Source organism: Saccoglossus kowalevskii, chromosome 22 (genome assembly GCF_978046115.1).
Source record: "Saccoglossus kowalevskii chromosome 22, keSacKowa6.1, whole genome shotgun sequence".
Classification (NCBI taxonomy): Eukaryota; Metazoa; Hemichordata; class Enteropneusta; family Harrimaniidae; genus Saccoglossus; species Saccoglossus kowalevskii.
The window spans coordinates 10,209,594-10,224,282 of NC_140662.1; the positions used below are offsets into that span (position 1 = coordinate 10,209,594).

Genomic DNA, 14,689 nt, shown 5'->3' on the forward strand with positions numbered 1-14,689 from the left:
GCATTTAAGATTGAACATATCTCCATGGTCTGTGCATGTTGTTGTATTAATTTGTATGCACTAAACAACTTTCCATAGTTGCTTCGACATATCATAATCATGAACAGCACAATATCACACTGGAGCCACTGTTCTACTTTGAATATTTTTTCTATTAATACAGCTTTGTCATGAAGATAGTGAAATCCAAAGCCATGCCTGCAATGCCTTGTCACTGATGGCTCAGTTGTTTGGTGGTGAACACAATGATATTATGACTGTAGATAGCATGGAGTGTTTATCTCATGCCTTGCCTAAGTTTGACACCAAGAAACAGAAACTACTTCTCCGAGTCATCAAAAGAGCTGTAAGTGACTCATCATTTGCTGATACTTAATTTTCTTTTCTAGTTTACTTTTCAGAAGTTACAAATCTGCCTTCAATGACACTTAGATAGCTCAGTAATCTTCTCACACAAATATTAGTGCAGTTGTCTTATCTTAATGGCAATATATAGTTAATGCTGTTCCTGCATAAGTTAAACATATAACCACCCCCTAGTAACAGTAGCATTAGTTAATGGATAAATCGTGACCTAACACATTCTCTGCTGAAAACCTCCACTGATGGCCTATGAACGGGAAGAAACAGTGTTTTGTAAAGAAAGATTCAGGTTGTATTCAAGTGTTGCATTTGGACTTTGGCTAAACTGATCATACGTCTTGTCCAATAGGTGATGCATTACCTTTTTCCCATTTCAGACCACTGTATTAATTTACTCTATCTATGGTAGTTGTGCATGTATATACATGACTGATGTACTTATATGGTCAAAATAAGTTATATCTTAATGATCCAGCAATATAATAAAAGCACTTTTCCAATGCAGAAGCACTTCTCATTGAGCAAATACAGTATATGGTTTATGTTATCATAGAAAATGATGTAAACTGTTTATTCAGCTGATTTGGTTCTATTTTTGGAATGTTTGGAAAGTCTGGAAATAGCTTGTTTTTGTATTCATCTAAGTAGATCTAATGAATATATATATATAATATGCAAAACCCACTAGAACTAAATGTAATGAAACTTGATAAAAAAAGTTTTGAAAATTGATATTGAACCCTGGAGCCCTGGAAGTGGTTATGGTCTTTTCTTTCTTGTCAGTGGTTTACATCTGAGCAGTTTCCAAACTATTTATTTTGCAGGTGACTGCTGATAAACACAACGCCACAATGTTGAAGGAGAAAGGCCATGTGCTGATAGACACTATCAAAACCTTAGCACAGACAGCTAGTTCCCATGCTGATGTTGCTGTCTCTTCTCTGGCTGCGGACATTTTGAAGTTAGTTGGTATCAAGATGTAACCTTAACATTGCATCAGAACCGATATTTAAAAGGTGTGATGATCAATTACAGTGAATCAAAACAGGAAAAACAGACTTCCTTAGAACTAAAAGTGTTAGTTTATAAGGTCACAGCTACACCCCAATTGGATTCTTTTTATTTTCCTAATGGAGAATGTCAACAGTAATGATGTATATTTTTGAATTATAGAATTAATGTAGACTATCAATGTGAATGTTGTCGCATGGTTTGAGAGTTATATTGATCTATACAAGCAACCAACATTTGAGCACTAGCACACAAGTTAAGCACAAATAAGCCAATCACATAATGTTACTCATCTCAGTGTACAAACGCAGGTGGCTGCTGCTCAACCAATCACGTCACATCATTGCACTACCAGTTGTTATATCATTACCCATTGAAAGAGCGGCATCAAAATTTAACATACATAATTGGAACTTGATTTGCTGTGTATTTCAACTATTGTTTTGGTGTCATCATCTTCTGTCCCTCATGATAATTATATTTCTGTAGTAGCAAGCAAGTGTTGTTTAATTTGTTTACCTACCCCGTTGAGGTTAATAATGCATCCCTTATTCACAGTTGACAATTTTTTTTTTCATTGGTAAAATATAATATGATAATTGCCTTTTATTCTATTTTGATGCTGTGTTTCATGTAAAATGTTTACATTCACTATATTGTATTTTGCATGTTTTGCTCAGCTATTGCCCACACAGCTTCTGTAAAATACACATCGTATTTGTTTTTATAATGTATAATATTAGAAAGTTCTAATCTCAAAATGAAAATGTTGATCACCACTTGCCTGTGTTATGTGAACTGGCTGCATTAAGCTATGATGTTTCATGTTATCTCGCAACCAGAAGAGATATTTATTGCCTTCAAGTTTATTTTGTGTATATATTTTTGCAAATGAAAACATCAGACTTAATTATGATAAACATTATGCTATGCAGTAAAACCTTTTTTTTTGTTGAATCTTGTCTATGATGTGAACAGGTGGTAACTGACAGAGGAACTGGTAATTTCTGACTAGCCAGTCACTACCACTATTTGATTATGTTATTGACTTATAATATATAGAAATTCAAACCCGAAGCTGAAGAGGCTGTAGGCATCACTGTCCTATCCTCACACACACACAAACAGGATAGTGTATGACCATTTGTGACAGGTTACACCTTTCTCCCAGGAATAGTGAAAGCTGCGTTTGTCATGAAAACACTTTACTTCAAATAATTGTTTGACCACTAAATAATTACAAAAAGTCTATCAAAACAGAATAATCTCTATATGTATCACTTTCACACTATAATGGTGTTATATTCAGCCCTGCTGATAGAGCAGCCATAACATTTTCCCTATGATGGGATGCCAGCCACTATCGTCACATTTTATACAACATTAATTATTCTCCAATGTCTCAACGTCTAAAATGATTTTGCAAGATTTTTCACGTTCCACTCACGCAATACATTGAACGTTCATGAAGAAATTGCAAGCAAAACGCAAAAAGTCATGTGACACTCATGACCAAAATACCAAATCTTTCCCAGACTTGGAAACTAATAAGTAGTTGGGAAGCAGAATCTTCCGATTCAGACAATAATCAACATGCTATGCTACAGATTGAAACAAAAAGAAATAAAGCTGAATGCAGAAATTGAAAAAAGCAGCAGGAATCAAAAACGAAGACGGGAATTTCACTTTGGGTGATCTAAGATGTGATAAGGACACTAAAAAGCAGGTAAAAAAAATAAAAAAAGTTGAACATTGATTCAAGCACAAGTGATTTAGAAATCACCAGCTCAGGTGAAGTGGAGTACTTCACAGGCAAAGATCAATTCTATGCAGGTATAAATCTCCATTATAAAATGTCCCATCCTAAAAATAAGCAAAGAAAGATCAAGCGATCAAGTTTCATATGTTTATATGTTCAGCGCAATAGAGCTGCGATGGGTGAATTATTCATAATTTTCAACAAAGTGCCATGTCATCACAGGAAACCCAGAGCCAATCACATCTTACAACTGCTATTTTTTGCAGAAATTTACACATGGCAGGAGGTCAGACAATTTCACTGCAAAATCTTAACTGGTCTGGAGAGAAGTCATCTAATGTGGGACTCAGATTTTTTGCCCATTAAAGCACGTTGTCTACGCAACAGATTGCAAAGACCAACAATTTTCATCATCTAAGGCCAGCCCATGTTTTTTTATCCAAGCGAGCCACCCGGTTAAAGATTGCTCCCCTAAACTCAAACCTACAGAAGCATGACTGCCATATGGATATGAAACCCACACAATTCTCAATCAGATAACCTAATGCGCGAATGCACTCAATACATACTAAATGACGTCTATTATTACTCGCGCTCTGAGGTCCATGTACCTACAAATGTACTCCCTGCACAGGAAAACTTTGATACCACAATTAGCAACATCGCTGAATAACCTTACAAAGCCCACTATAGTGTTGACAATTATTAGTGCCAAGAACAAATGCACTTTTTTGCTGAGCTCGAAAATGGCTAAGCACTCTGTGACATGGCATGCAGTATATCTTGATGTTATCGAAAAGCGCACACTGAAGAAAACTCCTATGTTCAAACCTCTAATCTAATGCTTGATTATGTTTTGTTTAGTGACACGGTGCATCCCTAAACAAACTTCCACATAGTGAAAAATTTAATCAACTGTAAACAAAATGCAGTCATGTGTGTTCGTTGTAAAACCGCTGCATAGTAGAATATAACGTAGTAGAATGCGTCGGCAATTCTGATTGGAAGAGCGAAGCACTTAGTATGAATAGAATATAAAAACACACTTTGTTTGAGAGTGTTTCTATCATCCACGACTATTTGGTAACGTTTACAATAATTTAATAGCACAGTTACACCGTTTACAGCGCACTGTATTCACATAACATGTTATACTATATTTAGTCAGCAAGCCTATATTTTTTTATATATATATCTTTATTTCGTACTGTGGCCATTGGCCTTATGTACAGATACAAAAAAATACATAATAAATTAGATTGGAATGGTCGCAGAAACAAGTAAAGAAAAACAAATATAAAATCATAATACATAACATTTGCATAATTAAGTGTTCTCTTCAAGCATAAGCTGACGTACTTGAAAACTATAAAATATAAATTTACCAAGGTTTAATTGTATATATGGGGTTTGATTCTGAAATAATGAAATAAACTTTATCTCTGTAGGTGGGGAGAAGTAATACTGTGCAATAAACTTCAACCTTAGGGAGCTGTATTTGGGACAAACTAATGTAAAGTGGTATTCGTCCTCAATTACATTACAGCCAAAAGGACACAACCTCTGGTTACGTGGAGTACCACTGGCCCTACCCTTTTCAATTTGTAGTACATGGGACGAGATCCTTAATCTACATAAAGCATTTCTATATATTGCATAAGACTGACCAATATTTGTAAGATATTTCTCACATGTTAATTCATGTTTCACCTTACAATAAGTTACTAGTTTGAGACTTCTATTAATTTCAGAGCTCCAATCTTGTCTGGAAATATCAAAGCACCTCTGTTTAAATAGTTCCAGGAATGCAATAGAGTTACTTACATATTGGTCAATCCAAATATGTCCAAAACCATATTTATAGAGAAGATTTTTAACTGTCAAAGCCCAGCAAATAGCACCTGCTCCTGCCATATTAAGTTGAAATTTATACGATTCTTTTAAAATATGTGGAGAAACATCACGTATTAGTTTTAACCAAAAACGAATAATTTCAACATTTACATACACTCTAAGATAATGCCGACCCAACTCTCCCCTAACAGCGGAATTAGTGGCAACCAAACTAACACTTAGTAAAAATTTGCAAAATTTATTGTGTACTCTCTCCACATCATTAATATCAGAATGAGTGCCCCAAATAGCACTACCGTAGAGGAGAATTGGGAGGATTTTACAATCAAATATACGAAAAGCAACATCAGGCGGCACACCACCCAAATTCTGTATCTTTTTTTCCAAACAAAAAAGTGCTTTACTGGCCTGTTGAGAAACATATTTTTGTGCCTGGTACCACTTTCCAGAACTGGAAAGTATAACCCCCAAATAATTATATTTTGAAACAGTTTCAATGCTTTTACCCTTCCAAAACCATTTTTCACTGTTTTTTAAACGACCCCCTTTCCGAAAAACAATAATTTTAGTTTTCTTAAGGTTCACTGTAAGTCTCCACTTTGAACAATAGTCTGCCAAATTATTCAATAATCGTTGTAAACGAATGGGTGTACTACTAAACAGAGCCAGGTCATCTGCATACAATAGGTAACACAATTTCAAAGCACACAGGTAAACTACACTTTCATGACCTCGTTGAAAAGCCCCATGAAGATCATTAATGTAGAAACAAAATAAAAGAGGTGAAATCACAGAGCCCTGTTGCAAACCCATACTAATATTAAAGTAGTTAGTTACCCCCCAGGGAGTTTTCACTGCTGCCTTTACATGCTGGTACATTGAATATAAGGAATTAAATAATTTGCCTTTGAGACCGGTCTTCGATAATTTGTAAAACAATGAGCAATGATGTACCCTGTCGAAGGCCTTCTCATAGTCCACAAATGCACAATAGAAACGACCTTTTAACTGAAAGACATATTTTTCCACAAGAGTACGTAAAATGAAAACATTATCTAATGTGCTTCTATGTTTCTGGAAACCACTTTGTTCTTCTACAATTTCATTATAATGTTTTAACCAGGTATTTAACCTATTACTTAATATACTTGTATAAATTTTACTTATGACGTTTAATAACATAATACTCCTATAATTACCGGGGTCATCCTTATTTCCCTTCTTGTATACAGGCGATATTAATCCCCTACCCCATTCATCAGGAAAGATTCCCTGGTCAAATACCTTGTTGTATAAAATAAATAACATTTCATGGATTTCTATGGGAGCATTTTTCCAAAATTCTGTGGGTATACCATCTGGTCCTGGGGCTTTATTTGTCTTTAATTTACTTAAATTTTCCCTAATTTCATCCAAAGAAATAGGCCCATCAAATTCAGAAACATTTAATTCGTTATTTAACACCGCATTATCTTCTAAATCATCCATGTAGTTTTTGATTGATGCGAAAAACTCTTTTTGATTTTCGTCCTCCATCAAGGTTAGAGGGTTAAATAAATCATTAAAATAGTTAAACCATTCAACCTCTGATATACTGTCTGGCACATTGGGCCTATTAGATTTCAAACTCTTCCAAAATTGTTTTGAATTAGGTTGTATCGCCATTTTTAAAAATTCATCACGTTTTTTTCTTTGATAATTATTTTTCTTATCACGAACTAGTTGCCTGTATGAGTATTTAGACTGCAAATAATAGTCTAAGGTAGCCTGACTTCTACAATTTCTGAAACGATTCAATGCTTGATTTACTTCTCTTTTAGTAGTACAACATTCCTTGTCAAACCAGGAGTTAAAATATGACCTGCCAACATAATTAGGTTTGTGCATCATATGTGTGTTACAAGCATATATAATATCAACTAAATTATTTGCAGCTTTACTTACATTTCCCTGCCTAATATTATCATGAAAATCATGGCACATCCCCTCAACGTGTTGTAAATTAATATTATTATAATACTTTGGTTTTCCCTTGGTGTCCCACCTTAGTTTAGGAGTAGAATAATTGACACTATGTTGAAAGTCATTGACATTCGCAGAATTGGAACCATAAGCAAGTGATATAGCAAGCCTATATTTAGATAAACACAAATCGGTTATGCGTGCAAATATAATATTGTGCTTATGAAATTGCATTTCTGATAATAAGCATTTACTGTTCGTCATAAAAGAAGATTAACAAAACCCGATGAGTACACGGTGAGTAGCATCTGAATACAGAACTAATTATAGTCGACAAAACAAATTTGATTTGAAATTGATAGAACGGAATGCATTAGACCAGGTTTTAGCTGTCTGCTTCAATCAAACCTATCAACATGGTGGATAAAATCATTCATCATGTCTTGTTTCATTGGCAATCATTCGTGTTTTGTTGTATTTTTTTTCTCATGTGATCAGCAATGAACACTCAAGGATACGATGTATCCTTTAATAAGCTTGCACACAGTAAGCAATTTAACCTTAACGCGTGTGCGCTTCCAAACCAATGTATAATAAATGTATGCGCCGATGTAACGGCAACTCTGATAACATAATTCACATACACTTTGTTCGAGAGTGTTTCTATAACCCACGACTACGCTTCCACGTTGTGAAGAAGTAAGCTACATAGTCATTTGTCGCACCGTTTACAGTGTAATGTATGCAAATTAGATAGTGTACTATATATAGTTTGTCAGAAAGCCCGTAACAATACTCGGTGATGCATGAATATAGATATTAGTCATATTGCAGACTGATAGTAAGCAGTATATACTGTTCTTCATATACAAGGATTCACTAAATTTGATGGGTGAGTAACATCTGAATGACGAATGCAAGATTAATAATGTTCGACTAAACAAATGCGACCACTTAAAACTGATAGGCTGGAATGCATTAAACCAGATTTTGGCTCACAGGTTTAACAAATTCTATCAGTATGGTCATTCATCATGTCTTATTTCATTGAAAATTATCCGTGTTGTGTTGTATCATTTTCTGACGGAAAAGGAATATAGAAAATCGTAGATTTTCAACTAAATACAAGGGAATCAACACTGTTATATCTGAATGCTAAAATATATTTACACAATAGTGTTATTTATAAATTGGTGCAATGCTTTACAGCTCAGCCAGTTCCGAGCTTTGATGGAAAGCGTTCGTCTCACTGATAATATCACCTTTTCCTTTGTGTTTTCTGTGCAGTATACCAAGAATATAAAGCCATTTGAGAGAATGGGGAAACATAAGATTTTATTGGCTGTTTTATATGTATTGATTCTTGGTTTCCATGTGGTTCATTGCGCAAATATACTCATCTATGGTATGCATGCTGCCGGAAGCCATACGCAAAATATAGCTTATGTAGGCGAAGCTCTAATCAGGCATGGTCACTCTGTTGATGTACTAACAGTCTCTTCAGATAAATTCATTCACCTGTATACTGAATTGGGTGTTCCAACTTTGGAACCAGTGATTATAAATTACGAAAATGAAGACATTCTCCCTCATTTTTTTGACAATAAACTGACCTATGGTGAAGCTTTTGAGAAGATGGTTGGAACAAATGCAGCGCAATGTGATGCAGTACTCCAACACAAGAAGCATCTTCGTGACACATTAAAACCTTACGACATTGCAGTCACAGATGCTGTTTGTCACTGTTGCGCGATGTTACTGAAGTATATGGGTATTCCGTATGTACTGTTACATACAATAAAAGACGTTGGATACGCAACTGATATTACTGCTCCTCTGTCGTACTATCCTATTGAAGAAACAACCATGATGCTAACAAACAAAATGACTTTTACGGACAGACTTCAAAACACATTAGCTTCATTGCTACTACCATCATACAAAGATATTAATATGGCTTTTTTGAGACTGTACCACAAACACAATATTACTCCAGGGATATATTCCTTTCAGCAGGCATCTCTGCATCTTCTAGTTAAAGACTTCACTATCGACTACGTTCACCCCTTAATCCCTAATGTGGTCCCAATTGGACTGCTGACTACCAGACCAGCAAACGGACTGCCTTCAGTAAGTACGACTACATGATTATATTAATGATTCATGTGAAATGTTAGCAGGTTTTAACGAAATACTAATTCGATACATTGAGGATATGAAATTGTTGCCATTGTGTCAACACAGGTGGCGCTATTCAGCGTGTTTTATGACGCATAACTAGCACCTGAAAGCTAAATATACATCCGCCACCATTATCCAAGTATTTTTCTTGTTTAAACACATTCTCTCCCAACTTTTAGCAAGATTTAATCTTTAATGAGTTGATAAATCAAGATAACGCACAACACTCATTACAATGTCTTTTTTTATTAACATTAAAATGCATATAAATTGGGAGGTCAACGGTCTAATTTTCTCAATATTGGCATTGACGTTAGCATCGACACACATAGAGACATATCGCCGCAACCAACCCAATAGCGCCACCTGTGTTGACATAATGTGGAAATACGTCACAAGACGTTGCTAAGACGTTGCTAAGACGCGCACCACTGTACCACGTATTTCTATGGGCTCTGCCCGCGCTACTGAGTAACGTAGAACGCCTAGCGAAGAGCCGGTAACAATTCGAGAAAACAACAGCAACTCAACTTTGAAGTAATCCTGAACAATCAAATTTATATGCGTTACTCACTGCGTTTTAATTTCTTCTGGAAAAGAGAGATGAAATCGAACTTTCAGTAGGTTTGTTCAGGCAGTAGTGAAGAATCCGTTAAAATCCACATCAATATCCTCTAGCTGTGAGCTATCTATCAATATTTAACAGATTAGTCAATGCATCGAAAGTGAGAAAATCTGCTGATAAATTTTGAAATTTAATATTGAAAATCGCTTTCAAACCTCACAATGAGCATTGGACTACACGAACACGTCAAGGAATGATGTTATCAGCTCTATTTACAAAAATACGCACATTTTGTGATGGCGTACTTTTATCTTAAAATCTTTATTGAGTATGATGCTAAATAACGACGCTTTGTATTTGTAAGTGGGCGATCAGCATAAAATAACCGTATTCATTTATTTATTTGGGTAGGTATGGTTGCATCTCTTTTATTTATGGGACTTTAAAATGAATGATTATTTTTCATTTGTAAAAATAAAAGTTATATGTATTTATCTTCGATTTATCATTTATACGATGTAAGGCATGCAAATTAATCTGTGTGTGTTTATCGTGGTACAAACCAATAATAATATACAATGGAATCTATTTAATTGTGTTCTAGGAATTGGAAGAATTCATGCACAGCTCGGGCAATGAGGGCGTCATAGTTGTATCACTTGGCACATGTATAAGATTTGTTCCAATTCAAACACTCGACATAATACTCTCGACACTTGCCAGATTTCCCCTCAAAATAGTATTCAGTTACAGTGGACCAACTCCTCCAGTTTTCAGTGACAACATTAAGATTGTTAAATGGGTTAACCAAAATGATATTCTAGGTGAGTTGAAATGATGAACTAGACATTTGACTCTTTATTCAAGTTGTATACATGAGTAAAATGAGTAAAGGCGGTGGTATATTTGTGTGTTTCAATGTAATATGACAATCATCCATTGTATTCAGTTTTGTTGTGTGATAATCACTGAAAAGTTCCTCTTGTACAAGGGGCGTTCAATAAGTAATGCCCCGACTCACTTCTAGTTGTCTGATTTAGACTCACCACCTCCAAAATAAGGCAAGAGTGCAGCACTCCACTGGCAAGGTCAGGCTCACAGTCATCTGGGACCAGAACGAAGTAGTGATGACATGTTTCCTAGCTAAGGGTACCACAATTACAGGAGCTTATTACGCTTCACGTTTGATGAAATTAAAAGAAGCTATCAAAATAAAGAGGCGGGGCAAGATCAGCAAAGTTATCCTCCTCCTGCAGGACAACGCCCCGGTCCACAACTCGCATATACCAAGATCAGAAGCACGGGCGTGTGGCTATGAAATCCTCTCCCATCCCCCTTACGCCCCTGACCTTGCACCTTCCGACTTTCAGCTCTTCACAGACATGAAGTTGTTTTTGAAAGGAAAGCGTTTCCCAAATGATGCAGCCTTGATTTCTGAAGTTACGACGAGGTTTGAGGGTCAACCGGGGATGTTCTACAAAAAAGGTATCCAGAGCTGCATCAAACGATGGGAAAAATGCATAACTGGGTGGTTCTTATGTAGAGAAAGACTAATAACTGTGCCAAGTTTCATTAATCTTCTGCTATGGGAAATTGGTCAGGGGCATTACTTATTGAACGCCCCTCGTATGTACATATTGTACTACCACTTTAATTGAAATATTTGAAAATTCTGATTACATTGAACTGTGGTTATCACAAGACGGTGATGGTGATAGTGTATGATTTAAATCCAAACCAGTATTCCAACACAATACCAAGGACGCCAGAGACCAGCAAATCTTTAAATTGCACATTAAGTTTAGTGTCAAATAAGTTTAGTGTACAATTCTGAATTAAATTCCTCAGGTCATCCAAAAACCCGTTTATTTTTAACTCATGGCGGAACTAGCAGTTATCGTGAAGCTATATATCATGGAGTTCCAATGGTATGCATTCCACTAATGTTTGATCAATACGATACCGCTGCTAAAATTATATCTAAAGGAGTTGGTTCATATGTCAAAATGAAGTCACTGAATAATGAGAACTTGTACGAAGCCATGGTGGAAGTGTTATCGAATAAGAAGTAAGTAATAATGAGTACGTAGTATTGTATATGTTGTATTGTACAAAAGCTTTGGAATAGAATGTTTCCACGATGTTTAATGTACAGAGATCCAAGCGTATAGATTAAGTAAATTGACATTGATTCATAACCTATTTTTTCCAGATACAGCGAGAAAGCCAAGCAATTATCGGCCATCGTGAAAGATGTCCCAATGAATGCAACAGATACCGCAGTTTTCTGGATTGAACATGTATTACAACATGGTGTTACTCACTTGACATTTCACGAAAAACAACTTTCTGTTATCGAGTATTACTTGCTTGATGTACTGACCGTGATAGCTGGGACCATTTGTATTATATTCTGGTCATTACGCTGGTTTGTGGTCGTGTTAAAAAGAAGTGTGACAAATACTACGAAATACAAATAATTTTTCATAACCCTTCATAACTAAGCAATAATTATAATCAACATATAAATAAGTTGCATTGGCCGCAGGTCCACGACGATTTCATTTTGACTCAATATATGTATTTCCTTTATTTTATAAAATAGTACATTAATGTAATTGACTTTTTGAATTATGAATTACTGAATAAAATTAGTTGATTTTTTTCACTGGACCGAACCTACATATTACTATAGGATTTCAATGAAACCAACATGACTGTGTAAAAACGTTGCAATTGTTTTTTGAAATATGAATTATAAGTACATATGGTAGTTGTATATGTGCCTGGGAGCACGTAAATGCCAATATTATTCTTGAATTGAGAAGTTGTCATAGTTATTATTTTCAGTACACCGCTCTGTTATTAGCTCATTTGCATAACGATAAATACTGTCGTGATTGACACAGTTCCTCTGGTAGAAAACCACAATACGAAATGCTATAGGATGCAAATGATTTTGTATTCATTTAACCGGCCGGCCTGTAGTCTATTTTTATTTTCCTTGTCCACCATGAATAATCCTATTTGCATTACCTGGCTGTCATTATGGCTCAATGTAAATGTTAGGGAAAATAGGGACTAAGTTGTAAAAAGCGACTAGAAAAATGGTAAATTTTATTGCAAATTTGATTGTTAATTTGATTGCAAATTGAAGGGAGTATCACTTAATTTGCATACCCTGGCTATGGATTAACATCTGTTTTAATTCTCATTGGGTGATTGCGTACCTGACCGTCCAACCTTGAAGTTTAATTGTGAATGCAAGCAACGATACACCTGCAGACATTTCTTTGGGCATTCAGTTCTATTAATATTAATATTGCCAACTGTTTGGCCAGAACGCCCCCTGGCGTTTGTGGAAAATCTTAATTTGGAATGCTCTGATTGGATGCAAGTTTGAGCCCAGAAAGGTGTGATAGATGTTAAGTATGAACCACTAATTTGACAAGGAAGGGAAACTTATAATGCAGCAAGCTGTTTTAATAGTTGTTGTGATAGAGTTTATATATTGCCCTGTGCATTTATTAGTCCACTTATAAATCAAAATAATGTTTCCTTGTAACTAAGACTCTTATTTATCAAGACATTTTTTAAATCATGGGTGTTAACTCCCCCAATCGTGGGGAGTCCATCATAATCAACATCAGGAGTCAATTTATGAGGAAAATTGTACTTTGTATGATGCATGTGTGTACAGTTATAATCAGTGCTGGCATGTTAACGATGCAGCTGGAAATTCACACCTGTATATATACATGAAGATCAATTCCAGTTCCCGTTTTTGAACAGAACAATGAGCCATAAAAACCTACTATATATAATGCCCACATAAAGTTTGTTGTTATCTGCCCTTACACTGCTGGGAAATTAGTGTAACCATGACTATAACTGTACACTATGAACCTATGTCAAACTATAAGCCCCTACGTTGTGCTACACATAAACAGTAGTTATTATATTATCATATATAAATCATAAGGAACGAAGGTTTATGACTAAATCAAGTTTAATATTTTACAAGCAAACATTTTGTAGGATTTAAACACAACACACTGTGGTATTGCAAGAAGCAGTAATAATATTTTTGTCGCGTAGGTGTACAAGTGAACCTTGTTATTGTATATTTTACCAGGGTATTACTGTCAAACAACATACTATTTTATTTGCTCAATTACAGAATCAAAATATTTCCCAAAGTACTTAGCAAATTAGAATACAGCATGCTTGAAAATTAACAATACATTTTTACTCATCATCTCACTTATTTGAGAAATATTTAGAATTAAAATATTGACAATATTCATAATGATAATATGCTTTATTACAAAGTGACCAACACTGACAATGTACAAAAAAGAAATGTTATTTCCTTATTAAGATTTTTAGCTTGATGTTTATAAATTAGTATTAAACATTAAACTGTGCTGAAAATGTGTCTGAAAAGCTGTAATTCATTGGTCACGATTAAGTGTAAATCACAATATAGTTATAACCATACTATAATTCTTTTTGTTATAATCATACGAAACGTGTGTGGTACAGTTGTGTAATATTTTTCATCATTATCATTATAACACAATACACCATAAAGACACAAAATAATGAGAAAAAGTGGCGAAACAATAGCTAAAAAATCATAAATCATTATTACTAGCATTGAAGCCATTGATACCATATACTTTCATTTCTCTGTATAGTATTTCCAAGTTTCCTATAATAATAAAAACAAATATTTGTTAAAATATTTGTCACAAACGAGGCTTTTCTGTTTCTCTTATTTATCCCAGTACAGGACCGGATGGATTAATAATAATAAATAGAAATAGGTATAATTATCGTTAGTAAATGTCACATCAGTATTTAGTGCAGTGAGTGGGGGTCAGGGAATATACATGTATGTTAATAATATTCAGTCCTACCAGTCCTAAGTAACAAGAGGCCCATTGGTCATCCGTGCACAAAGGCAGGTCAGAGTTTCAGGGATTAATATA

At 35.0% G+C, this 14,689-nt stretch overlaps 2 protein-coding genes across 2 annotated transcripts in view; both read left to right on the forward strand.

Moving 5' to 3' along the window:
• Positions 1-2,314, forward strand: part of LOC100368350 (inactive serine/threonine-protein kinase ULK4-like) — a 31,929-nt gene extending 29,615 nt beyond the window's left edge. The window contains exons 26-27 of the mRNA XM_006823168.3: positions 164-346; positions 1,188-2,314. Of these exons, the coding sequence (XP_006823231.1) occupies positions 164-346; positions 1,188-1,346 (342 nt within the window). The 3' untranslated portion in view covers positions 1,347-2,314. The remainder of the gene's footprint in view (positions 1-163; positions 347-1,187) is intronic.
• Positions 2,315-8,266: 5,952 nt separating this feature from the next.
• LOC100368205 (UDP-glucuronosyltransferase 2A3-like) lies at positions 8,267-12,363 on the forward strand. The gene is made up of 4 exons (XM_002740031.3): positions 8,267-9,079; positions 10,300-10,519; positions 11,544-11,763; positions 11,908-12,363. Exons 1-4 carry the CDS (start codon positions 8,267-8,269, stop codon positions 12,173-12,175), a joined length of 1,521 nt encoding a protein of 506 aa, XP_002740077.3. The 3' UTR covers positions 12,176-12,363.
• The last annotated feature ends 2,326 nt before the right edge of the window (positions 12,364-14,689 follow it).